The sequence below is a fragment of the Ranitomeya variabilis genome, chromosome 4 (assembly GCF_051348905.1).
Source record: "Ranitomeya variabilis isolate aRanVar5 chromosome 4, aRanVar5.hap1, whole genome shotgun sequence".
Taxonomy (NCBI): Eukaryota; Metazoa; Chordata; class Amphibia; order Anura; family Dendrobatidae; genus Ranitomeya; species Ranitomeya variabilis.
In genome coordinates, this window is record NC_135235.1 from 718,705,333 (window position 1) to 718,725,171 (window position 19,839).

At 44.0% G+C, this 19,839-nt stretch overlaps 3 protein-coding genes across 3 annotated transcripts in view; 2 read left to right on the top strand and 1 right to left on the bottom strand.

Moving 5' to 3' along the window:
• Positions 1-6,873, top strand: part of LOC143766595 (uncharacterized) — a 51,086-nt gene extending 44,213 nt beyond the window's left edge. The window contains exon 7 of the mRNA XM_077254387.1: positions 2,094-6,873. Within this exon, the coding sequence (XP_077110502.1) occupies positions 2,094-3,499 (1,406 nt within the window). The 3' untranslated portion in view covers positions 3,500-6,873. The remainder of the gene's footprint in view (positions 1-2,093) is intronic.
• LOC143766587 (uncharacterized) overlaps positions 1-19,839 on the top strand; it is a 925,271-nt gene that overhangs the window by 286,734 nt on the left and 618,698 nt on the right. The window lies entirely within an intron of this gene.
• Positions 1-19,839, bottom strand: part of LOC143766586 (uncharacterized) — a 327,061-nt gene that overhangs the window by 127,616 nt on the left and 179,606 nt on the right. The window lies entirely within an intron of this gene.

Consider the following 19,839-nt stretch of genomic DNA (forward strand, 5'->3'; position numbering starts at 1 on the left):
CAGGTTGCCCACACCCGTAACATCTCCTCTTTGTGATACCCCCAGGTCGTGGTCGGAACTGTTGGGGCCCAGGATTGTGAGGCGTGATTGTCATCGGCTTCTGACTAGGTAGAAGGGCAGATATAATCAGAGGGGGACGGGGCGCGGGAGAAGGCCGTGGTTCAATGTCCAGAAGCCTCCTCCATTGCGGCCGGATGGTAAGTGCTTCATCTGCAAGGGCTGCAGCTCTGTCCACAGTACACGGCGTGCGCTCCCGGACCCATTCCCATACCTCTGCAGGGCACTTGGCAAGAAATTGTTCTTTAAGGAACGCCTGTATAGCATCTTCCACAGTAAAGGCGTTTTCTGCTTCCAGCCATCTCAGACATGCCTGGGACATCTTATGTGCATACATCCTAAACGATCCCCCTGTGGTGCATGGGAGGTCTCGGAACTTGGCCCTATATGAGTCTGGGGTGATAGCATGGTAGTCCAGGATAGTTCGCTTTACAATGTTATAATCTCGATTCCGCTGTGAGTCATTGGTTCGGTAAGCCTCCGCCATGCTGCCGTTCAGGAGTCCCACTAACAAACGCATCCAGCCAGAGTGGGGCACCTCCATCACAGCACACTGCTGCTCAAAGTCCTTGAAGAACCCCTCCACATCTAGGGAAGCCTCATCACATGGCTTAAAGTCTGTCCGGGTGATCCGTACAGGCTCCTGGATCGTGGGGTTTCCACTCCACATCACATTACTCCCTCTTTTGATCTCCATCGCTTCTTGTCTTCGCTGTGCCCGGTGGGCAGCCTCCTCCTTATACTCCTGAGAGGCACCTGAGCCCAGAACCGCCATCTCCTCTTCATACCACACCACCCACTGGCTCTTTGGGGTGGGGGTCCTCGTCTCCTGGGCTTTTCCTTCAGACATATGGGAGTAGGTGGTCTGGCTAGCACCAACCAGTAGATCAATTAAGGCCTTTTTAGTCAGTCCCTGGTAGTTCAGGCCCAGGTCTCTGGCTCTCTCCTGTAAACTGGATACAGTCCAATTTCTGTACTCACTCTGTGGATGGTTCTCCATTGGGTTACACTCTGTTGATCCCGATGCTGCCACCAGTTGTCACGGGGTCCTTCTCCGGTATCACACAATCAACAGAGGAAGAGAAGAGTGAACAATCCCAAGACCTTTATTTAGGCGAAAATACGAAAGGTCCATATACAATCCACCACACAAAGGACAAGATAGTCCAGAACCCAATTGCAGTTCAGTAAGAGGATAAAAGTCCAGCAATCCAGCAGACAGAGGATCAGTCCATATACGCTTCTTTCTCTCTGAGGTGCTGTGTTCACATCATAGTTTCACACACAATCTGATCTGTGTCTCTCCTCACTGATATTATAAAGGTCCCCCGCCTCATTTACAAGTTAGGGGGGAAGGTCTCAGAGGCTCATTGTTTCAACAAGCTAGTTCAATATGTAATTAGCATATTAGCAAACAGGATTATTCACTGACCCTGTGAGAAGACAATAATACAGTACTGTGAGAGCTGATATCAGATGGCAGCCACAGCTATTCATCAATTAGGAAATAACTCATCCTACAAGAGAACACCATGATAATCAGTAAAATACTAATACAAATAAAATGATATCCAGATACCATATCCCACCATCACAGGCACGCTGCAAGACTCAGAAGTGAGGGAGAGATTTGACTTTGAAAGAGTGAATTATGCTAGATTGGTTATTGAAAGTCATGTTGCTTTTCAAGATTTGAGCCACTAATATCGTGGAAACCTTTGTTTTTCCATTGACAGATGATGAACCTGAGTTGCGACTTGTTTTTTTGCAAGTTGAGTAGAAGCTTTTAGTGGTAATATTTTTTCCCTACGTAACATTATTTGGTGGCTTTTTATTCCATATTTGAGAGGCAGAATGAACAAACAGTTGAACACCACGCTTTGTTTGTTCATCCTATGAGATTTTCTATTAGACTGTCAATAATTCAATATTTTTACACAATTTGCCATTTCTACAGACAGTTTAAGTAGTAAATGTTCCAAAATATAAAATTCAATGATATTTTAATAAAAAAGAATTGGTTTTATTCTTGGCAGATGACTGTACCAGGAGATCAGAGGGACAGCTGACATCTTCAATTTTTAATTCCGATGATCTTGAGATCCCACAGGATACAATGGAAGTGAAAGCCGTTACTCCAGATATACCATCATCTCTTCACAGCAAAGATCTATCATCCAATCCTTTGAAACAGGTCCTGTCTTCTGATTCATTGCCGACTACTAAGGAAAATCAAAGTCAAAATATCATCATTAAAAAACAAACTGCTATTAAAGCAAAGAAGCCATTTTCACGTTCAGAAAATGGAAATAGATTTCCCCTTGAAAAGTCTTTTCTTAAACATCAAAAAATGCACATAGCAGCAAATAGATTTTCTTGTTCAGAGTGTGGGAAATGTTTTAACCAGAAATCAGATCTTGTTAGGCATGAGAGAATTCACACAGGAGAGAAGCCATTTTCATGTTCCGAATGTGGGAAACGTTTTAACCAGAAATCAGTTGTTGTTATGCATCAAAGAACCCATACAGGGGAGAAGCCTTTTTCATGTACAGAATGTGGGAAATGTTTTAGCCGTAAATCAGATATTGTTATACACCAGAGAACCCACACAGGGGAGAAGCCTTTTTCATGTTCAGAATGTGGGAAATGTTTTACACAGAAACCAAAATTGGTTAAGCACCAGAACACCCATACAGGGGAGAAGCCTTTTTCTTGTTCAGAATGTGAGAAATGTTTTAGCCGGAAAGCGCATCTTGATAGGCACCAGAGAATCCACACAGGGGAGAAACCTTTTTCATGTTCAGAATGTGGAAAATGCTTTAATCGTGAATCGTCTCTTGTTGACCACCAGAGAATTCACACAGGAGAGAAGCCTTTTTCATGCTCAGAATGTGGGAAATGTTTTAAGCAGAAATCAGATTTGGTTAAGCACCAGAGAATTCACACAGGGGAGAAGCCATTTTCATGTTTGGAATGCGGGAAATGTTTTACACAGAAATCAGCTCTTATTAAACATCAGAGAAGTCACACAGAAGAGAACCCTTTTTCATGTTCAGAATGTGGAAAATGTTTTGACCGTAAAGTGCATCTTGATAGTCACCAAAGAACTCACACAGGGAAATCAAGCTTTATCAGACATCAGAGAATTCACACAGGGGAGAAGCCTTTTTCATGTTCAAATTGTGGGAAATGTTTTAACCAGAAATCAAGTTTTATGAGACATCAGAAAATTCACACAGGGGAGAAGCCTTTTTCGTGTTCAGAATGTGGGAAATGTTTTAGCCGGAAAGCGCATCTTGATAGGCACCAGAGAATCCACACAGGGGAGAAGCCTTTTTCATGTTCAGAATGTGGGAAATGCTTTAATCGTGAATCGTCTCTTGTTGACCACCAGAGAATTCACACAGGGGAGAAGCATTTTTTCATGTCCAGAATGTTTTAACGAAAAATTATATTTTCTTAAAGGGGTTGTCCATTACCAGGGCAACCCTATGTCATTCCTCAAGCTTGGCCTTGTTAAAATAAAAACACTTATACTCCTCTTCCATGCTGTGTCGGCACTCGTGTTCCCTGTGCTCATGTGAAGTTGTTACATCGCACGAGCCTTGGGTCCAATCATTGTGTCGGCCTTCTGACATATTGAACATCAACAGGAAGCCAAGTCTGCAGGTGCTCTCTGACTTCCTCTTATTGTTCAATTTGTCTGAAGTTGGGGACAGTGAAGCAAGCGCTGATTGGGTGCAGGATTCACATGGGCCCCAGAAACGCAAGTGCCGACATCACTGGAACGATGCCAGCATGGGAGGTTTATTTAAGTGGTGTTATTTTTACAGGACCAAACATGAGAAATGAGAAGGGGGTTGTCCAACCCCTTTAACCCCTTGCCAACATGCACCAACATATATAGTAACATAGCAACATTGAGGAGCATCACAGAGGGAGTGAGCTCCCTGTCTGCTCCAAGCAGCACAACGCAATGCGTTCGTGTTGTGCCGATTTGTCTCAATGGTGACCCAGGGCCGCAAGATGGCCGCAGGGTCCTTCAGGGAAGGTAGCCTGTGAGCGCCTGCTAAGAACAGGAGCTGACACACCTCCTCCCTTCCTGTCAGACAGTGCTCTGATGCCCTGCACTGCAGAAGCATTGCAGAGTATCTGGTGGGTGATCTGTCAGTGTAAGGATGATGTACCATAGTGGAAGAATGTTAAAAAGAAGAAACAAAATATTAAAAATTGTAAAAACTATTTAAAACATTCCCCGGTCTCATCATCAGGCATAGACTAATACAAAATCTGAAGAATCACATTCATCAGGGCAGGGCAAAAGCTTAGAACAAGGATGAATCCTCATCGCCACACAATAAGAGAAATAAAAATGGATCTACTGTACCTGTGGCCACATATTTTTGTCTCCCTGATCACAGCACCATGGTCATGAAATTACAGGTATTAAAAGGTAACTTCAAATCTCAGAGAGACAGAAAAGTCTGGGAGTATAACCTTATGACAACCTTTGACACACTCAGTGCAGGAATGAATGTGTCACATGGATTTATGTATTTTTAAATCAATTAAGGAATTTGCTCCTCAGACCTTATAGGGCATCACAACACAGAAGTAGACCCCAATCAGAGGACAATACATTTTTCACACTCCTTATTTTGAACTGTTACAATATTTAAGGCCACCACTGTTTAACCCTCTCCCATAATGATAGTTCTGCTTCACGTCACTTGTCTTATCTATTGCATTATTTCTGTGCTGTGTTGAGTATAAATATGTGATTCTTCAGATTTTGTGTTATTCTATGCCTGATAAAGAGACCTGAGTAGTCTCGAAATTTTGCAATTTGTTACCATCTTTTCAGATAGCCATTAAAAGGTATCAACCACCGAGGACTCTCAATTATAAATATTAATCCAATAAATACATTTATGTAAAAAAATTACACATATTTGGTATTGTCGCGTCCAGAGTGACCCGACCTATAAAACTGTTATATTAGTAAACCCCTTCAGTGAACACTGTAAAAAAAATAACAAGGGAAAAAAAAGAGGCAAAAACTATGCTTTATCATCATACCGCCGAACTGAAAGTGCAATAAAACGCGACAAAGACGATTGGAAATTAAAATGGTACCACTGAAAACAAGCTTGTCCGGCAAAAAATAAGCCGTTCAGAATAAAGTAATACAAAAAAAAATTTTATTGTGTAAAAGCTCCAAAACATAAAAAAATGATATAAATGTGATATTGCTGTAATCGTACTGACCTGAAGAATAAAATTGTCTAATTACGAGGAATGGTGTAAAAAATTAATAAAACCAATTCTTCACCTGCTATTGCCTTTTTCATTCTGCTTCCCAAAGATCACAGTAAGGCTTGGCGCACTTTATCCTGCACTCTACAATGAGTGCTTTCTCCAGGGTTTCTGTTTAAATCTCTGAAATATGTGACTCAGATGGAACCCCAGTCAGAAGATTTCCTATAATGAAGCAAATGAAGGCACTGTGGATGCCATAGGACCTGTGATCTGGCGTTGTCCATCTTTTTAGGTGAGCAGAAAAGTGCGGTCGGCCACAGTTTTGTTCACTTCTGAAAAGGACACCTCTGAACAAAGGCCAGACAGCATCCAGAGTAACTCTGCTGCCTCGTTATAGTGAATGGATCCCTCTGGGGTTTCATCTGTGATGTCACTCAGAGACTAATAGTTGGAATCTCTAAAGTAGGTGCTCAGCATAGAGCGCCTCATAAACGTGATCTTAAATGTCATGTAAAATGTTCTCAATAAAAACTTCCACTCAAACCACAAAAAAGCAAGTCCCCACTCGGGTCTGTCACCTGTTAACAGAAATATTGGGGGATTCCACATTACTAATAGTACAAAGGCTACGGAAAAGCAGTGTGGCACTTCACCATCCTAAAGAAATCCAGTGAGTTCTGCACTCCCAAATTCAAATGCCCCCCTTTCTCTTCTGAGCCCCAGTGTGCTTAAAATATCCACATGTTTGGCATTTCTGTAGCGATGAGAGCCCTCCTAATTTACAGATGCGTGTGTCCAGAAGCACAAGCTGGATATAACATACTGGTGACTACAACATACTAGGCACTACAATAGCAGATTAGCAATTTTCACTCAGCAATAATCACTGCTGCTTGTTTCTGGAAAACACCCATTGAGTCAAAATCGTCACTACACCTGTAGATAACTTACCATAGGGCTATAATTTCCAAAAGGGGATTACTTGATGGGGATTATGTTTTTATAGCACTTAGGGTCTCTGTATATGGAGTCTGCAAACTATTCTTGGAAAATCTGCGCATCAGGAGGTAATTAGCGCTCTGTCCCTGCCGAGTCTCGCCGTGTGGCTAAGCAGTACTCTACAGCCATACATAGGGTATTTTTACATTCAGCAGAAATTGTGGGACACATATTGCCATCATATTTACCCATTTTCCAGAATGAAAATGTAAAACCCCGGGTTAGGCTTCTTTCACACTAGCGTCGGTACGGGGCCGTCGCCCTGCGTTGGCCCGACGTACCGACGCATACTGTGCACAAAATGCCCGACGTGGGCAGCGGAAGCAGTCTTACGACGCTTCCGCTGCCCCATTGCAAGGTCCGGGGAGGAGGGGGCGGAGTTTGGGCTGCGCATGCACGGTCGAATATGGCGGACTCGACGCACAAAAAAACGTTACATGTAAAGTTCTTTTTGTGGCGGCGGTGCGCCAAAACACGGCGCAACCGTCGCACGACAACTGCGTCGCTAATAAGTCTATGGAGAAAAAATGCATCCTGCGGGCAACTTTGCAGGATGCGTTTTTTTCGTGCAGTGCACGACGCTAGTGTGAAAGTAGCCTTAACACACAATCTTGGTGGGAAAACACCAAGGTTACTTACCGGTAGCCGGTTTTTCCGGAGCCCATGACAGCACACCTGAGAGAGGGATCCGCCCAGTCAGGACAGGAAACCTACTGAAATAAAAGGGCGGTACCTCTCCCTCGCTTCAGTTGGTTTTCCAGAGCATGAGAGGCCCTTTTGGTTAGTACATGGTAATCCATCACCACATTATAAATATAACAAAATACACCCAGCTAAAAAGTGCACACCAAAGGGTGAAAAAAGAAGGGAGGGAATATACAGGTGCTGTCATGGGCTCCGGAAAAACCGGCTACCGGTAAGTAACCTTGGTGTTTTCCCGTCTCCCATGACAGCACACCTGAGAGATTTTTGGAGAAAGAACACCTTAGGGAGGGACCACCGCTTGTAGCACCCTTCTACCAAAGGTAAGGTCAGACGAGGAGGATAGATCTAGCCGGTAGTGTCTAAAGAAGGTAGACGGAGAGGACCAGGTAGCGGCTTTACAAATTTGATCTATCGATACCTCTGCTTTTTCAGCCCAGGAAGTAGACACGGCCCTGGTGGAGTGAGCCTTGATGCCATCAGGGATCGGGGCGCCACAGGAAGCATAGGATAAGGAAATAGCCTCCCTAATCCACCTGGCAATAGTACACTTGGATACCCCATATCCTTTCCTACTACCCTGGAAGGCTACGAAAAGGGATTGATCTTTTCTCCACTGATTAGTCAAGGATATGTACTGCACAATAGCCCTCCTCACATCCAGTGTATGAAATTTTTCCTCCCCTGGGTTCCTAGGATTATTACAAAAGGAGGGCAACACAATCTCTTGACTTCTATGAAATTTAAGTACAACCTTTGGAAGGTATGCCGGATCTGGTCTGAGTACTACCCTGTCATCAAAAATTTGCGTGTAAGGAGGGGAGACGGACAGGGCCTGTAAATCACTCACCCTACGGGCTGATGTTAACGCAACCAGGAGTACCGTTTTAAGAGTGAGTATCTTTAATGATGATTCCTGCAGGGGTTCAAATGGACTATTGGTTAGAGCATTTAATACCAGATTTAAATCCCACGGGGGAAGTCTCTGAATTTTTATCGGTCTAGACCTACTACAGGATTTAATAAAGCGGGACACCCATCTATTGGAGGCAAGATTGCAATTATATAAGGCACCTAATGCCGACACCTGGACCTTGAGTGTATTGGTTGCCAACCCCAGTTGTAAACCCGCTTGTAAAAATTCTAAGATGGTACCCACAGGAGCCTTGTCCCCCAAAGGTTGCCCCGAAAAATCCAGAAACTTTTTCCACGTTCTACCATAAATTCTAGATGTTACTGGTTTTCTACTTTTTAATAAGGTGGAAACTAACCCCGGCGAAAACCCCCGCCTACTTAGTAATGCCCTCTCAAATTCCAGGCTGCAAGATGGAAGCCCTTCACCTGAGAGTGGCATATTGGGCCCTGGGTTAGTAGGTCCGGAATCTCTGGTAGGATCCACGGATCGGTTATAGACATTTGTCTCAGGAGGGAGAACCAAGGTCTTTTCGGCCAAAATGGAGCAATCAATATTACTCTCGCTTGCTCCATTCTGATTTTCCTCACTACTGCTGGTATCATTGCTATTGGTGGAAACACATACGCGAGACTGAAATCCCATTGAATCTGCAGGGCATCTACTGCGAAGGGATTCTCCCTCGGGTCTAGTGAACAGAACCTGTCTACCTTCCTGTTGTTTAGAGTGGCAAACAAATCTATCACAGGTAAGCCCCAGGCCTGCACTATTTCTTGAAAGACCCGGGGATTTAAAGACCACTCCCCCTGCCTCAGTGCCTTGCGACTTAGGTAGTCTGCTCTCGAATTCTCGATTCCCCTTATGTGAAGAGCAGAGAGGGATAGCAGGTGGTGTTCTGCTATTTGTAGGAGGACAGACGCTGACTTCATTAGGGAAGGGGATCTCGTCCCCCCCTGGTGGTTGATATATGCCACCACTGCGCGATTGTCCGACATGACCCTGGTATGGTGGCCCTGAATGATGGGAAGGAAGTGTTTCACAGCTCTTTCTACGGCCCATAATTCCCTTAAATTTGACGCTTGTTGTGACTCTAGATGGGACCACGATCCCTGAACAGAGAGAGTCCCTAAATGAGCTCCCCATCCTGTACCGCTTGCGTCTGTGGTGATGACCTGTTCTATCGGAGTTACCCACTGGACCCCAGATGTTAAATGATTTCTTATGGTCCACCATTTTAGCGAATCCGTTACCCCCAATGAAAGACACAGCTTGCCCTCTAAACGCCCTTTTAACAGTTTTTGCGCCGACAGGACCTCCCACTGTAATAATCTTAGGTGGAATTGAGCCCATCTTACTGCGGGTATACAGGACGTCAGAGAGCCCAGCAAGGACATTGCTTTTCTCAAAGTCATTACAGGGTGTTGAATTGCTGTTTCCACAAGATTTTGGATTTTGACCAGCTTGTTTTCTGGTAGAAGACAAAGCTGACGCCCGGAGTCCAGAACCAGGCCTAGAAAGGACTGAACCGGCTCCGGCGTCAACCTTGATTTGGCAAGATTTATTTTCCACCCCAGCAATTCTAGTGTCGTCATAACCTCTTCTATTTGTGACAGGCAGTGCGCCGCTGAGTTCCCTATTATCAGGAAGTCGTCCAGATATGGAACAATTACCACGTCCCGTGAGCGGAGGAAGGACATGACCTCTGACATCAGCTTGGTAAAAATTCTTGGCGCTATTGACAGGCCGAATGGGAGGGCAGTGTACTGATAGTGCCTGAGACAACCTTGGACATAAACCGCTACCCTTAGGAATTTTTGAAAATCTTGATGAATTGGGACGTGATAATAGGCGTCTTTTAAATCGATAGCTGCCATGAAGCACTGTGGGAACAAGAGTTTTATCGCTGTATTTACAGACTCCATTTTGAAGGAACAGTTTACTACCGATTGATTGAGGCGTTTTAGATTGACGATAGTTCTTAGTGACCCGTCTGGTTTTTTTATCAAAAAAAGAGGGGAATAAAAACCTTTTCCCTGTTCCTTGCACGGGACTTCTATCAAAACACGTTTTGAAACCAGCTCTAGTACCTCTGTTTCCAAGGCTAGCTGCTCTTCCGGGGTTTTTCTTTGGGGTGTTGAAATAAAAGTCCGTCGCCGCCGTTCTTCAGCACAAGGGGTTCCCATCAGGACAGGAAACCCAACTGAAGCGAGGGAGAGGTACCGCCCTTTTATTTCAGTAGGTTTCCTGTCCTGACTGGGCGGATCCCTCTCTCAGGTGTGCTGTCATGGGAGACGGGAAAAATTTAATTATTTTTTCTTCACTGCCCAATGGTTTAACCCCTTCACCCCCGGAGCTTTTTTCGTTTTCGTTTTTCGCTCCCCTCCTTCCCAGAGTCATAACTTTTATATTTTTTTGTCCATATGGCCATGTGAGGGCTTATTTTTTGCGGGACGAGATGTACTTTTGAACGATACCATTGGTTTTACCATGCCGTGTAACAGAAAACGGGAAAAAAATTCCAAGTGTGATGAAATTGCAAAAAAAGTGCAATCTCACACTTGTTTTTTGTTTGGCTTTTTTGCTAGGTTCACCAAATGCTAAAACTGACCTGCCATTATGATTCTCCAGGTCATTACGAGTTCTTAGACACCTAACATGTCTAGGTTATTTTTTATCTAAGTGGTGAAAAAAAATTCCAAAGTTTGCTAAAAAAAAAAAAAAAAAAATTGCGTGATTTTCCGATACCCGTAGCGTCTCCAATTTTCATGATCTGGGGTCGGGTGAGGGCTTATTTTTTGCGTGCCAAGCTGGCGTTTTTAATTATACCATTTTGGTGTAGATACATTCTTTTGATTGCCCGTTATTGCAATTTAATGCAATGTCGCGGCGACCCAAAAAACGTAATTTTGGCGTTTTGATTTTTTTTCTCGCTACGCCATTTAGCGGTCAGGTTAATCCTTTGTTTTTATTAATAGATCGGGCGATTCTGAATATGTGTAGGTTTGATATTTTTTTAATAGTCTTATTTTGATTAGGGCAAAAGGGGGGTGATTTGAACTTTTATTTATTTTTTATTTTTTTTAGATTTTTAACCACTTTTTTTTTTAATTTTGGCATGCTTCAATAGCCTCCATAGGAGGCTAGAAGCATGCACAACTCGATTGGCTCTGCTACATAGAGGTGACATACAGATCACCTCTATGTAGCAGAAAGGCAGGTGTACTTTGAGCGCCGACCACTGGGTGGCGCTCAAAGCAATCGGCGATCAACAACCATAAAAGTCTCAAGGAGACCTCTGGTTGTTATGGCGATGCACTGCTGCCCCCCGATCATGTGACGGGGGCCAGCAGTGCGAGCAGTTCCGGCCGCACGGCCGGGAGCGCTAGTTAAATGCCGCTGTCAGCGCTTGACGGCGGCATTTAACTAGTTAATGGGCGCGGGCGGATCGCGATTCCGCTCGCGCTCATTGCGCGCACATGTCAGCTGTACAAAACAGCTGACATGTCGCGGCTTTAAGGTGGGCTCGCCGCCGGAGCCCACCTTAAAGCAGGGGTTAAAATTCTGTGAAACACATGTGGTGTCAGTATGATCACTGCACCCCTAGATGAATTAATTGAATGGTGTGGTTTGTAAAATGAGTCAATTATGGGGGTTCTGCTGGTCTGAGACCTCAGGGGCTCTTCTAATGTGACATGGCACAGTCAAACCAGTCTAGCAAAATCTTAACTCCAATATGGCGCTTCTTTCTTTCTGAGCTTTAACTGTTTGGTTGAACAATTAATAAAATGTTCACTTCACTTCAGTTGCCTACTCCTGGCCTAATGGATATTGATCAGGTGCGCACCAAAAGAAATAAACATATGACAACACACAGTCATATGTAAACTCTCCTTGATCAATCTATGGCTCAGCTCCAAAAGGGCCTTTATTAGTCAGAACACAAGTTTATATATTTCCTGTAAGGGGGCTCGTTTAGCTCTAAAATGGGAGTGATCGGATGTATTCCATTGGTTAGTGGGTTGGGCAATGAGCAAGTCCATGGGCGGATCCATGAGGTCATCAGGGTGGGTTGGTCCATGAGGTCATCAGGGTGGGCGTCACTGTGGGTGGATCCATGAGGTCATCAGGGTGGGCGTCATCTTGGATACCAGCACATGGCATGCTGATACAGGAAATGGCAGCCATCTTTAGTGTCTCACTTTGATCTGGGAAAACTTAAGGTTAAACAGTACATGTTATGGGTTGCTTCTCTCAATCTCTTATGTCTTGAGGTTAATTAAGTATTTGATCTTATGGCTCTCCTCAACATAACTATGCATCAAAAGTAGTTTTTCTTCCAGATATTGGGTAATGGTATACTCAGGAGAAATTGCACAACAAATTGTATGATGCAATTTCTCCTGTTAACCTTCTGAAATGCAATATTTTGGCTAAAAAAAATTTGTGTGAAAAATGTGTTTTTTTTTTTCCTCACAGCTCAATGTTATAAACTTCTGTGAAGCACCTGGGGGTTCTAGGTGCTCAATACACATCTAAATAGGTTCCGTGAGGGGTCTACTTTTCAAAATGATGTCACTTGTGGGGTGTTTCACTGTTTAGGCACATCACGGGCTCTCCAAATGCGACATGGCAACCGCTATTTATGTCAGCAAATTTTGCATAAAAAAATCAAATGGCACATCTTCGATTCTGAGCCCTGCCGTTTTCTCAAACATTGATTTTCCCCCACATATGGTGTAATGGCGTGCTCAGGAGAAATTGCACAACAAATTGTATGGTCCATTTTCTTCTGTTACGCTTATGAAAGTAAAAAAAATTGGGTCTAAAGGAATTTTTTGTGAATAATAGTTAAATGTTTATTTTTTTCCTTCCACTTTCCAAAAATTTCTTGTGAAGCACCTGAAGTTTTAAACTTCTTTAATGTTCTTTTGAGCACCTTGAGGGGTGCAATTTTAAGAATGGTGTCACTTTTGGGTATTTTCTGTCATGTTTATGTTTCAAAAATTGTGCTGATGTAAAGTAGACATGTGGGAAAATAATATTTATTAACTATTGTGTGACATAACACCTCTTATTTAAGGGTATACAAATTTAAAAGTTTGAAAATTGCAAAATTTTCTGCAAATTTCAGATTTTTTTTCACAAATAAACTTATCATATCAAATAAATTTTACCACTATCATGAAGTACAATATGTCATAAACAGTCTCAGAATCAAGCGTTCCAGAGTTATTACCTTATAAAATGTGTTCAGAATTGTAAAAATTGGCCTAGTCAGGAAGGTGAAAAGGGGTTAAATGTCAAAAATCCCACACCGGGAGAAGTCATTGTAACAACTCTGCTGGCATCACGGCATGGCCTCTCATCTCATACTATCTTACCCACTGCTCCAGGTCATGTTGTGGTTTCTGTTTCTTTCTCTCGTCATGCTTCCTGGCTGTGTGCATAGGGGGGCGGCACCTGAACTCTCTGGTTCTTATAGGAATCAGGTGCACCTGTCTAATCTGTTCCTGACCAATAACCAAGAGGCCTCCAGTATTTAGTGCAGCTCCACCCAGTGGACTGGGCCTGTGCAATGTGTTAAGTCAGTTTGTGTTTTGCTTCTGAGCTGCCAGGCATTGCTCTGTGTCTTGCCTTCTCTGAAGGCTGTTCTCCTTGCTTTGCCTTGTATCTTGTTTGTCTGTCCTCCAGGAGACTGTATATCCTGGTCCCTGTGTCTTTGTTCTTATACCTTGTCTTGTTCCATTACCTTGTCTGAACTTTGTCCTACCTCTGTCTCCTTGTCTGTGGTTTCTTTCCCTGCAGTGCCTCTCTGCTCTGCTCTCGGCTCCGCACTCTGCGACCTTGCTTTGCTTCTTACTCTGCACTCTGTGCCTTGGCTCTGGGCTCTGCACTCTGTGCCTTTGCTCTTGGCTCTGCACTCTGTGCCTTTGCCCTTGGCTCTGCACTCTGTGCCTTTGCTGTTGGCTCTGCACTCTGTGCCTTCACTCTGTTCTTGGCTCTGCACTCTGTGCCTTCACTCTGCTCTTGGCTCTGCACTCTGCCTTCACTCTGCTCTTGACTCTGCACTTTGTGGTTCTACCCTTGTCTCTCTGTGGCTTTGCCTCTGCTCCGCACGCCTGCGGTTCTGCTCCGTTCTACTCTGCTCTGCTCCTGCTGCTGCAGAAATCTCTTGCTGCAGCTCCTCTCTGCATTCCTTGCGGTTCCGCTCTGCTTAGCTTTTGTTGCTGCGCTATCTCTTTTTGCTCTACCTGTTCCTTCATTCTCCTTTCCTTCTGGCTTGTTTCCTACCTGCATCTCCTGTGTGAACAGGTCCCAACCTGTTCCTTCATACTTTATTCCTTCCTGCTTGTTTCCTTACCTGCACTTCCTGTGTGAACAGGTCCCTACCTGTTCCTTCATACTACATATCCATACCTGCACCTTCTGTGTGAACAGGTCCCTACCTGTTCCTTCATACTACATATCCGTACCTGCACCTCCTGTGTGAACAGGTCCCTACCTGTTCTTTCATACACCACACCAACCTGCCCTGGGTCTCTTTTGATCCTGCCAGCCCTGTGTCTCTGCAGTGCCTGCCAGCCTTGTGTCTCTGCCGTGCCTGCCAGCCCTGTGTCTCTGCCGTGCCTGCCAGCCCTGTGTCTCTGCCGTGCCTGCCAGCCCTGTGTCTCTGCCGTGCCTGCCAGCCCTGTGTCTCTGCCGTGCCTGCCAGCCATGTGTCTCTGCCAGCCTTGTGTCTCAGCCGTGCCAGCCTACTCATCTGAGTTTCATCCGTGCTCATCTGCTAGTCCTGCCTGATGCCCACACCTGTCCTAGTGTTCCTGTTCTCCAAGTGGGATCAGCAGCCACAGCCAGACACCACCCTGGAGTAGCACCTGGCAGCTCCCTGCCGCACAAGCCTGACCTCACCATCAGAGGCTCCAGTGAAGACCAAGGCAGCTATCATAGTCACGCCCCTTCCAGGGTAGTCTGATTCGTGGCACAGTGGGGCCACAAACCCCCCTTGGCTCACGCCAACCAGTCAGGGCGTGAGCGTGACAGTCATTATCATACCTAGAGTGTGAAAAATGAATTACTGGAAAATCGTATTGTGTTGACCATCAAAACTAACTCAGACAGGGAGCAACTATATATGTATCTTATTAACAAATTGCACAAAAACATACAACAGACAGTCATATAATTAAATGAAAACGGGAAATTGCCTTAGAACTTACTGCATTTTTTGTGCTATAAGGCTGCCGTCACACTAGCAGTATTTGGTCAGTATTTTACATCAGTATTTGTAAGCCAAAACCAGGAGGGGAACAATTAGAGGAAAAGTATAATAGAAACATATGCACCACTTCTGGATTTATCACCCACTCCTGGTTTTGGCTTGCAAATACTGATGTAAAATACCGGTACTGACCAAATACTGCTAGTGTGATGGCAGCCTAAGACACACTTTTAGAAAGAAAAAATCTTGCTAATAAGTGAGTGTGTCTTATAGACCATAGGCAGCTTCCTGTGACAGAACAATGGGACAGTGTCCTTTCTGATCACCGAGAGAACTGCTCTCTCTCTTCCAGCCCCACACTTATCTAACTGGTGCAGAGCAGGAGAGGAAGGTGGTGGGACCTGCACAGAGGCTGCATGCAGCTGAATAACCTTGCAGCCAACTAGCTCAAGGAGCTTTTAGATCATGTAATCGATCACATGACCTGCAAGTATCTTTTTTCTGCACTTGCGCAGTAATCCCCACATCTACCAGCTCTTGGCTGCTGAGGTACGCCGCATTTGTCTTTGTTTTCTTGCGCATGCGCAGTAGTTATTTGGCTGAACTTTATTGTACCACTCAGATCTTGACATTTACAAGATGGCCGCAGCCATGCTGCGCCCCATGTGCGCATTCCCTGAAGTCTCTTCACACAGGTGAATATCCTTACCATTGTTAGAGAATTGTATATATTCCTGTGAAGGATGCCTAACACAACATGCTATTTTTTCCCTGAGGAAGCCGCTATTTGGGTGGCGATATGCGTGGAGTTCATCCCACATCTTGTTTCCTCACTCCACATGGCTTCATGTATATTTTTTCGGACTGTGGGTATGATGGGGTTTTTGGTCTGAGGGTGGGTTCCTGTATTCTTTGGTTCCCCCTCTCCCTACCCCTCTCCGCATTTCTTATATTAATACCAATAATCTTTATATATTTTTTGTCATGTGCTTTGATGTCTTGAACTGCTAAATATTTCTGAACGAGAGTTATGCACCTTATCTTGGGTTGTATGGTACTGTGATATCGACACTATCATGCATATTGCATAAAGGGGCCATGAGCTTCGGTATTATTTATAGTCTTGCAGTTACATCATTTTGACATCTCTGTTGTGGGTGACATGTTTTGTGGGTTGTCATTTCCCCTATACTAGGGTATGATATATGTATAGGTACTCTTTGCATGTTTGCAAATTTTAATTGTTTTTAATCGTGTTGTTTTTTTCTTCACATGTATATATTGTGAGGTTTGCCAATAAAGTACAATTTGATATTGTTATACATGGAGGTGTTCCTATTTATGTGCGCATGATCTTTATCTTCCTGCTTTTCATGTTTGATTCCAAGCCCACAGTGAACCTTCCCTCTTGGCATTTATTTGCGGTGCCCTCCATATCTGCCTTATTATACTCTTACAATATTTGTTTCAGGGTGAAGATCTGACCCATATTAATACTACAGAGACATATGTGAGGGGTGATGAGCGGTGTAAAGAGGAGATTCCTACATATGGCTACAGTAGTGACCACTAAATGCAGAGAAGTAACAGATTCTTCTCAGTCTCCGGCTGTGGCTGCTTTATCGGTGGTGTAGTCCGGCCGTATCACAATCGTGTGATCACCATTTTGCCTCTAGACCACAACATTCTCCTCCACCTAAAACTGTCCAAGTGACTTTGGGCATTGAAAGCCCTTTTCTATAGAACTTACAACCTGGAGGATCCAACTACCCCCTGAGATTAGAAGACTCTGACCGTTACCTGCCCAGATCTGTAAACTACAAAGCCAAATGGCAGCGTACGTAGAATGTGCTGACAAGTTAGAAAAATATTATGATGAGAAAACGGAGGGTAATGATGCTGTTGGCTTCCAAAATCCCTGATATGGGAAGAAGGAAAAAATCAGGGCTTTGAAAAGTGCTGCCAAGTGCTGAGCCATAAAGTTGGGTATGAAAACAAATGAACGTAAAAAAACCTTTTCATTTTAAAATTCTACTAATTTCCAAAGTGAACCAGCTCCTTCCTCAGGCATATACAAATGATACATTGTGGATGTTTTATATCCTCTAACATGAGAAAAAAAAAAAAAAAAAGATTGAGATAAAATATAACTTTTAATAAACAGTACTAAAAATGGGACATACGACAATTACAAACACCACACTAAAAAAGTGCACACTACACTCGCCCTAAAGATGAACCCTGGTCTGTGTGCCTGCCTGGCTGCGGAGGTTGGCACCCTATAACAACCCACATGCTAATGGCTCCCCCGCTATTGTGTCCTACCAATAAGTGCCAGCTGATACACTTTCACAACATGTAAGGACAGTACCCAATAGTATAGGTCAGAAACAACAGGCAGTGCACCTGTGTATATATATTCAGATCAGGGAAAAAAGGTGAAACACCATGCTTGATACAGATGATAAATGTCAGAAATTGATAAGAAAACCCCTCTCTCTAATCTGTACCTCCGCTGCTCTCTACCTATCAGTGGAGGTTGGCACCCTACTTGTCAGCGGATATGGTGCCCCCGCTCCATGACGTCTAATCCTAGAAGACCCTACTGATAAACCGGCCACAATAGACACATCCAAGGGGTATTACCATCAAAGTGGAACAACACAGCTTGACCATATTCAATGATAGGAATGAATCATAGACAAAGTTAATGTAAACATTGGGAATGGATAAAAGGGGTATTTATCAAACACAGATATCCTGAAACCTCTACGCGTTTCGCCTGACGGCTCCTCGGGAGGTTAGATAGATACTGCATGGTGTCAATGCAAACCCACTATGTATTTATAGAGTGGAAGTTTTCAAACTCCTCCCCCAATCAACCCACCAATAGTTTCCAGGCTATGTACACAGCAATAATTACCCTATATAGATACATTTAGCTACATAAGCCTTATAGATAGAACATGGCCACTCAAAAACGGCAACTGCATTACTCACATAGTGTGCTAGCTTCATTCAGGAAAGGCTGCCGCCATTACTGATGGCAGCGTGCGCGTGCTTTCCAACCAGGAACGCACCCGGAGCCATGTGCCCTCTCCATTCAGCGCACTTCCGTCATCACGATACCGGAAGTGACGATGCCCATGATACTGCACATGCATTGGGTCAGCTTGTGTTCCAAATACTGGAACGCATACCTAGTAAAATGTCACTGCACGTGTGCCAGCTTGCATATGCTGGACCATGTTCCTAGTTATATGATATTGCGCGTGTGACCCGCAGGTTTGTGCTGGATCAGCCTACGTTCAATGGACATTAATACGCATGCGCCCTGCATTGTCACAAGATTCAAAGGATACTGCAGTGCCAATATACAATATCAATATATAGAATCAATTTGATATATGCCATTAGTTTTGCCATATCTTTGGTCCAGCCATCCTGAATAAATGGCAGGAACACAAAAGAGCCAGCGCATACAGAGTTAACATAGTATTAAAGGGAAAATGGGGTATCCAATGGACAGAGTTTCAAACTAAGATGCAATGACAGTCCCAACCATTAATGGAATGAATCACAAAATACCCATGGCTAGCACACCATAATAGGTGAACGTCCCTAATCTGGGACATTACGAAGAGATATGGCTGCAAAATAACTCAATTGGCAGACTTAATAGCTTTGGTTGTTCCGAGAAAACAGGCATATGAAATTTATTCATTGAGCCCGAAAGGGGCTAGGGAACCCATACAAAAAATCCATTCACCTTCCCATTGTGATAGATGTCTATCGTAGTTTCCTCACCTTGGATTTGGCTTAACCACCTCCAGGACACAAAAAGAAACCTGTCTTAGATTCCCCTGATGAGTTCCATTCATGTGTCCCACCAGGGGGGTGTCCCGCTGGCTTTTTATATCTCCAATGTGCTTACCCATCCTTCTTCTGACCTCCCTACCAGTCTTACCCACATAATCCATTGGACATGTACATGTGGCCATGTAAACTACACCACTGCTTTTGCAATTGGAAAAATCACGCTGGTAGAATTTCTTACCAGAAGAGGAGCTGCACATAAATTTGCAAGATTTCATCAATCTACAATTGACACAGTTGCCACAAAGAAACCACAAGTTTTACGTTCCAACCAGGTGCCCTCTGGAGTGTAACTCCTGAAAAGCTATGTACCAAATTGTCCCTAATGGAACGCCGTCTCCTTTAGTAATCATAGGTGAAGGCCCTATCACGTCAGTCAGGTCTTGGTCAGCCTTCAAAATGCCCCAATGCCTTTTGAGGACTGTCATAACACATCTGCCTCTGACAGTCAAATGTGCCAATTACACGGGTATAATCCGGGGTTCGTTTCATCGGTTTAACACAGGTCTGAAGCAATCTGGTTCTATTGCAGGAGACAGCATGCTGGAAAGCCTTCTCCACCATGTGTCTCGGGTACCCCTTGTCATCAAACCTATTACTCATATCACTGGCTTGTCTCTGGAAATCATCCATATCGGAGCAGTTCCTCCTCAGCCTCAAACATTTTCCTTTGGGGATACCACATTTTTGTATAGAAACCTTTCTTCCTATAAAAAAAACCAATACAAATAGATGTAAAATGCATATTGTATGCACAATAAAATCCATATAAAGATAAATATATGTACATGGAAAATCCTCCGGTTTCAGTGTG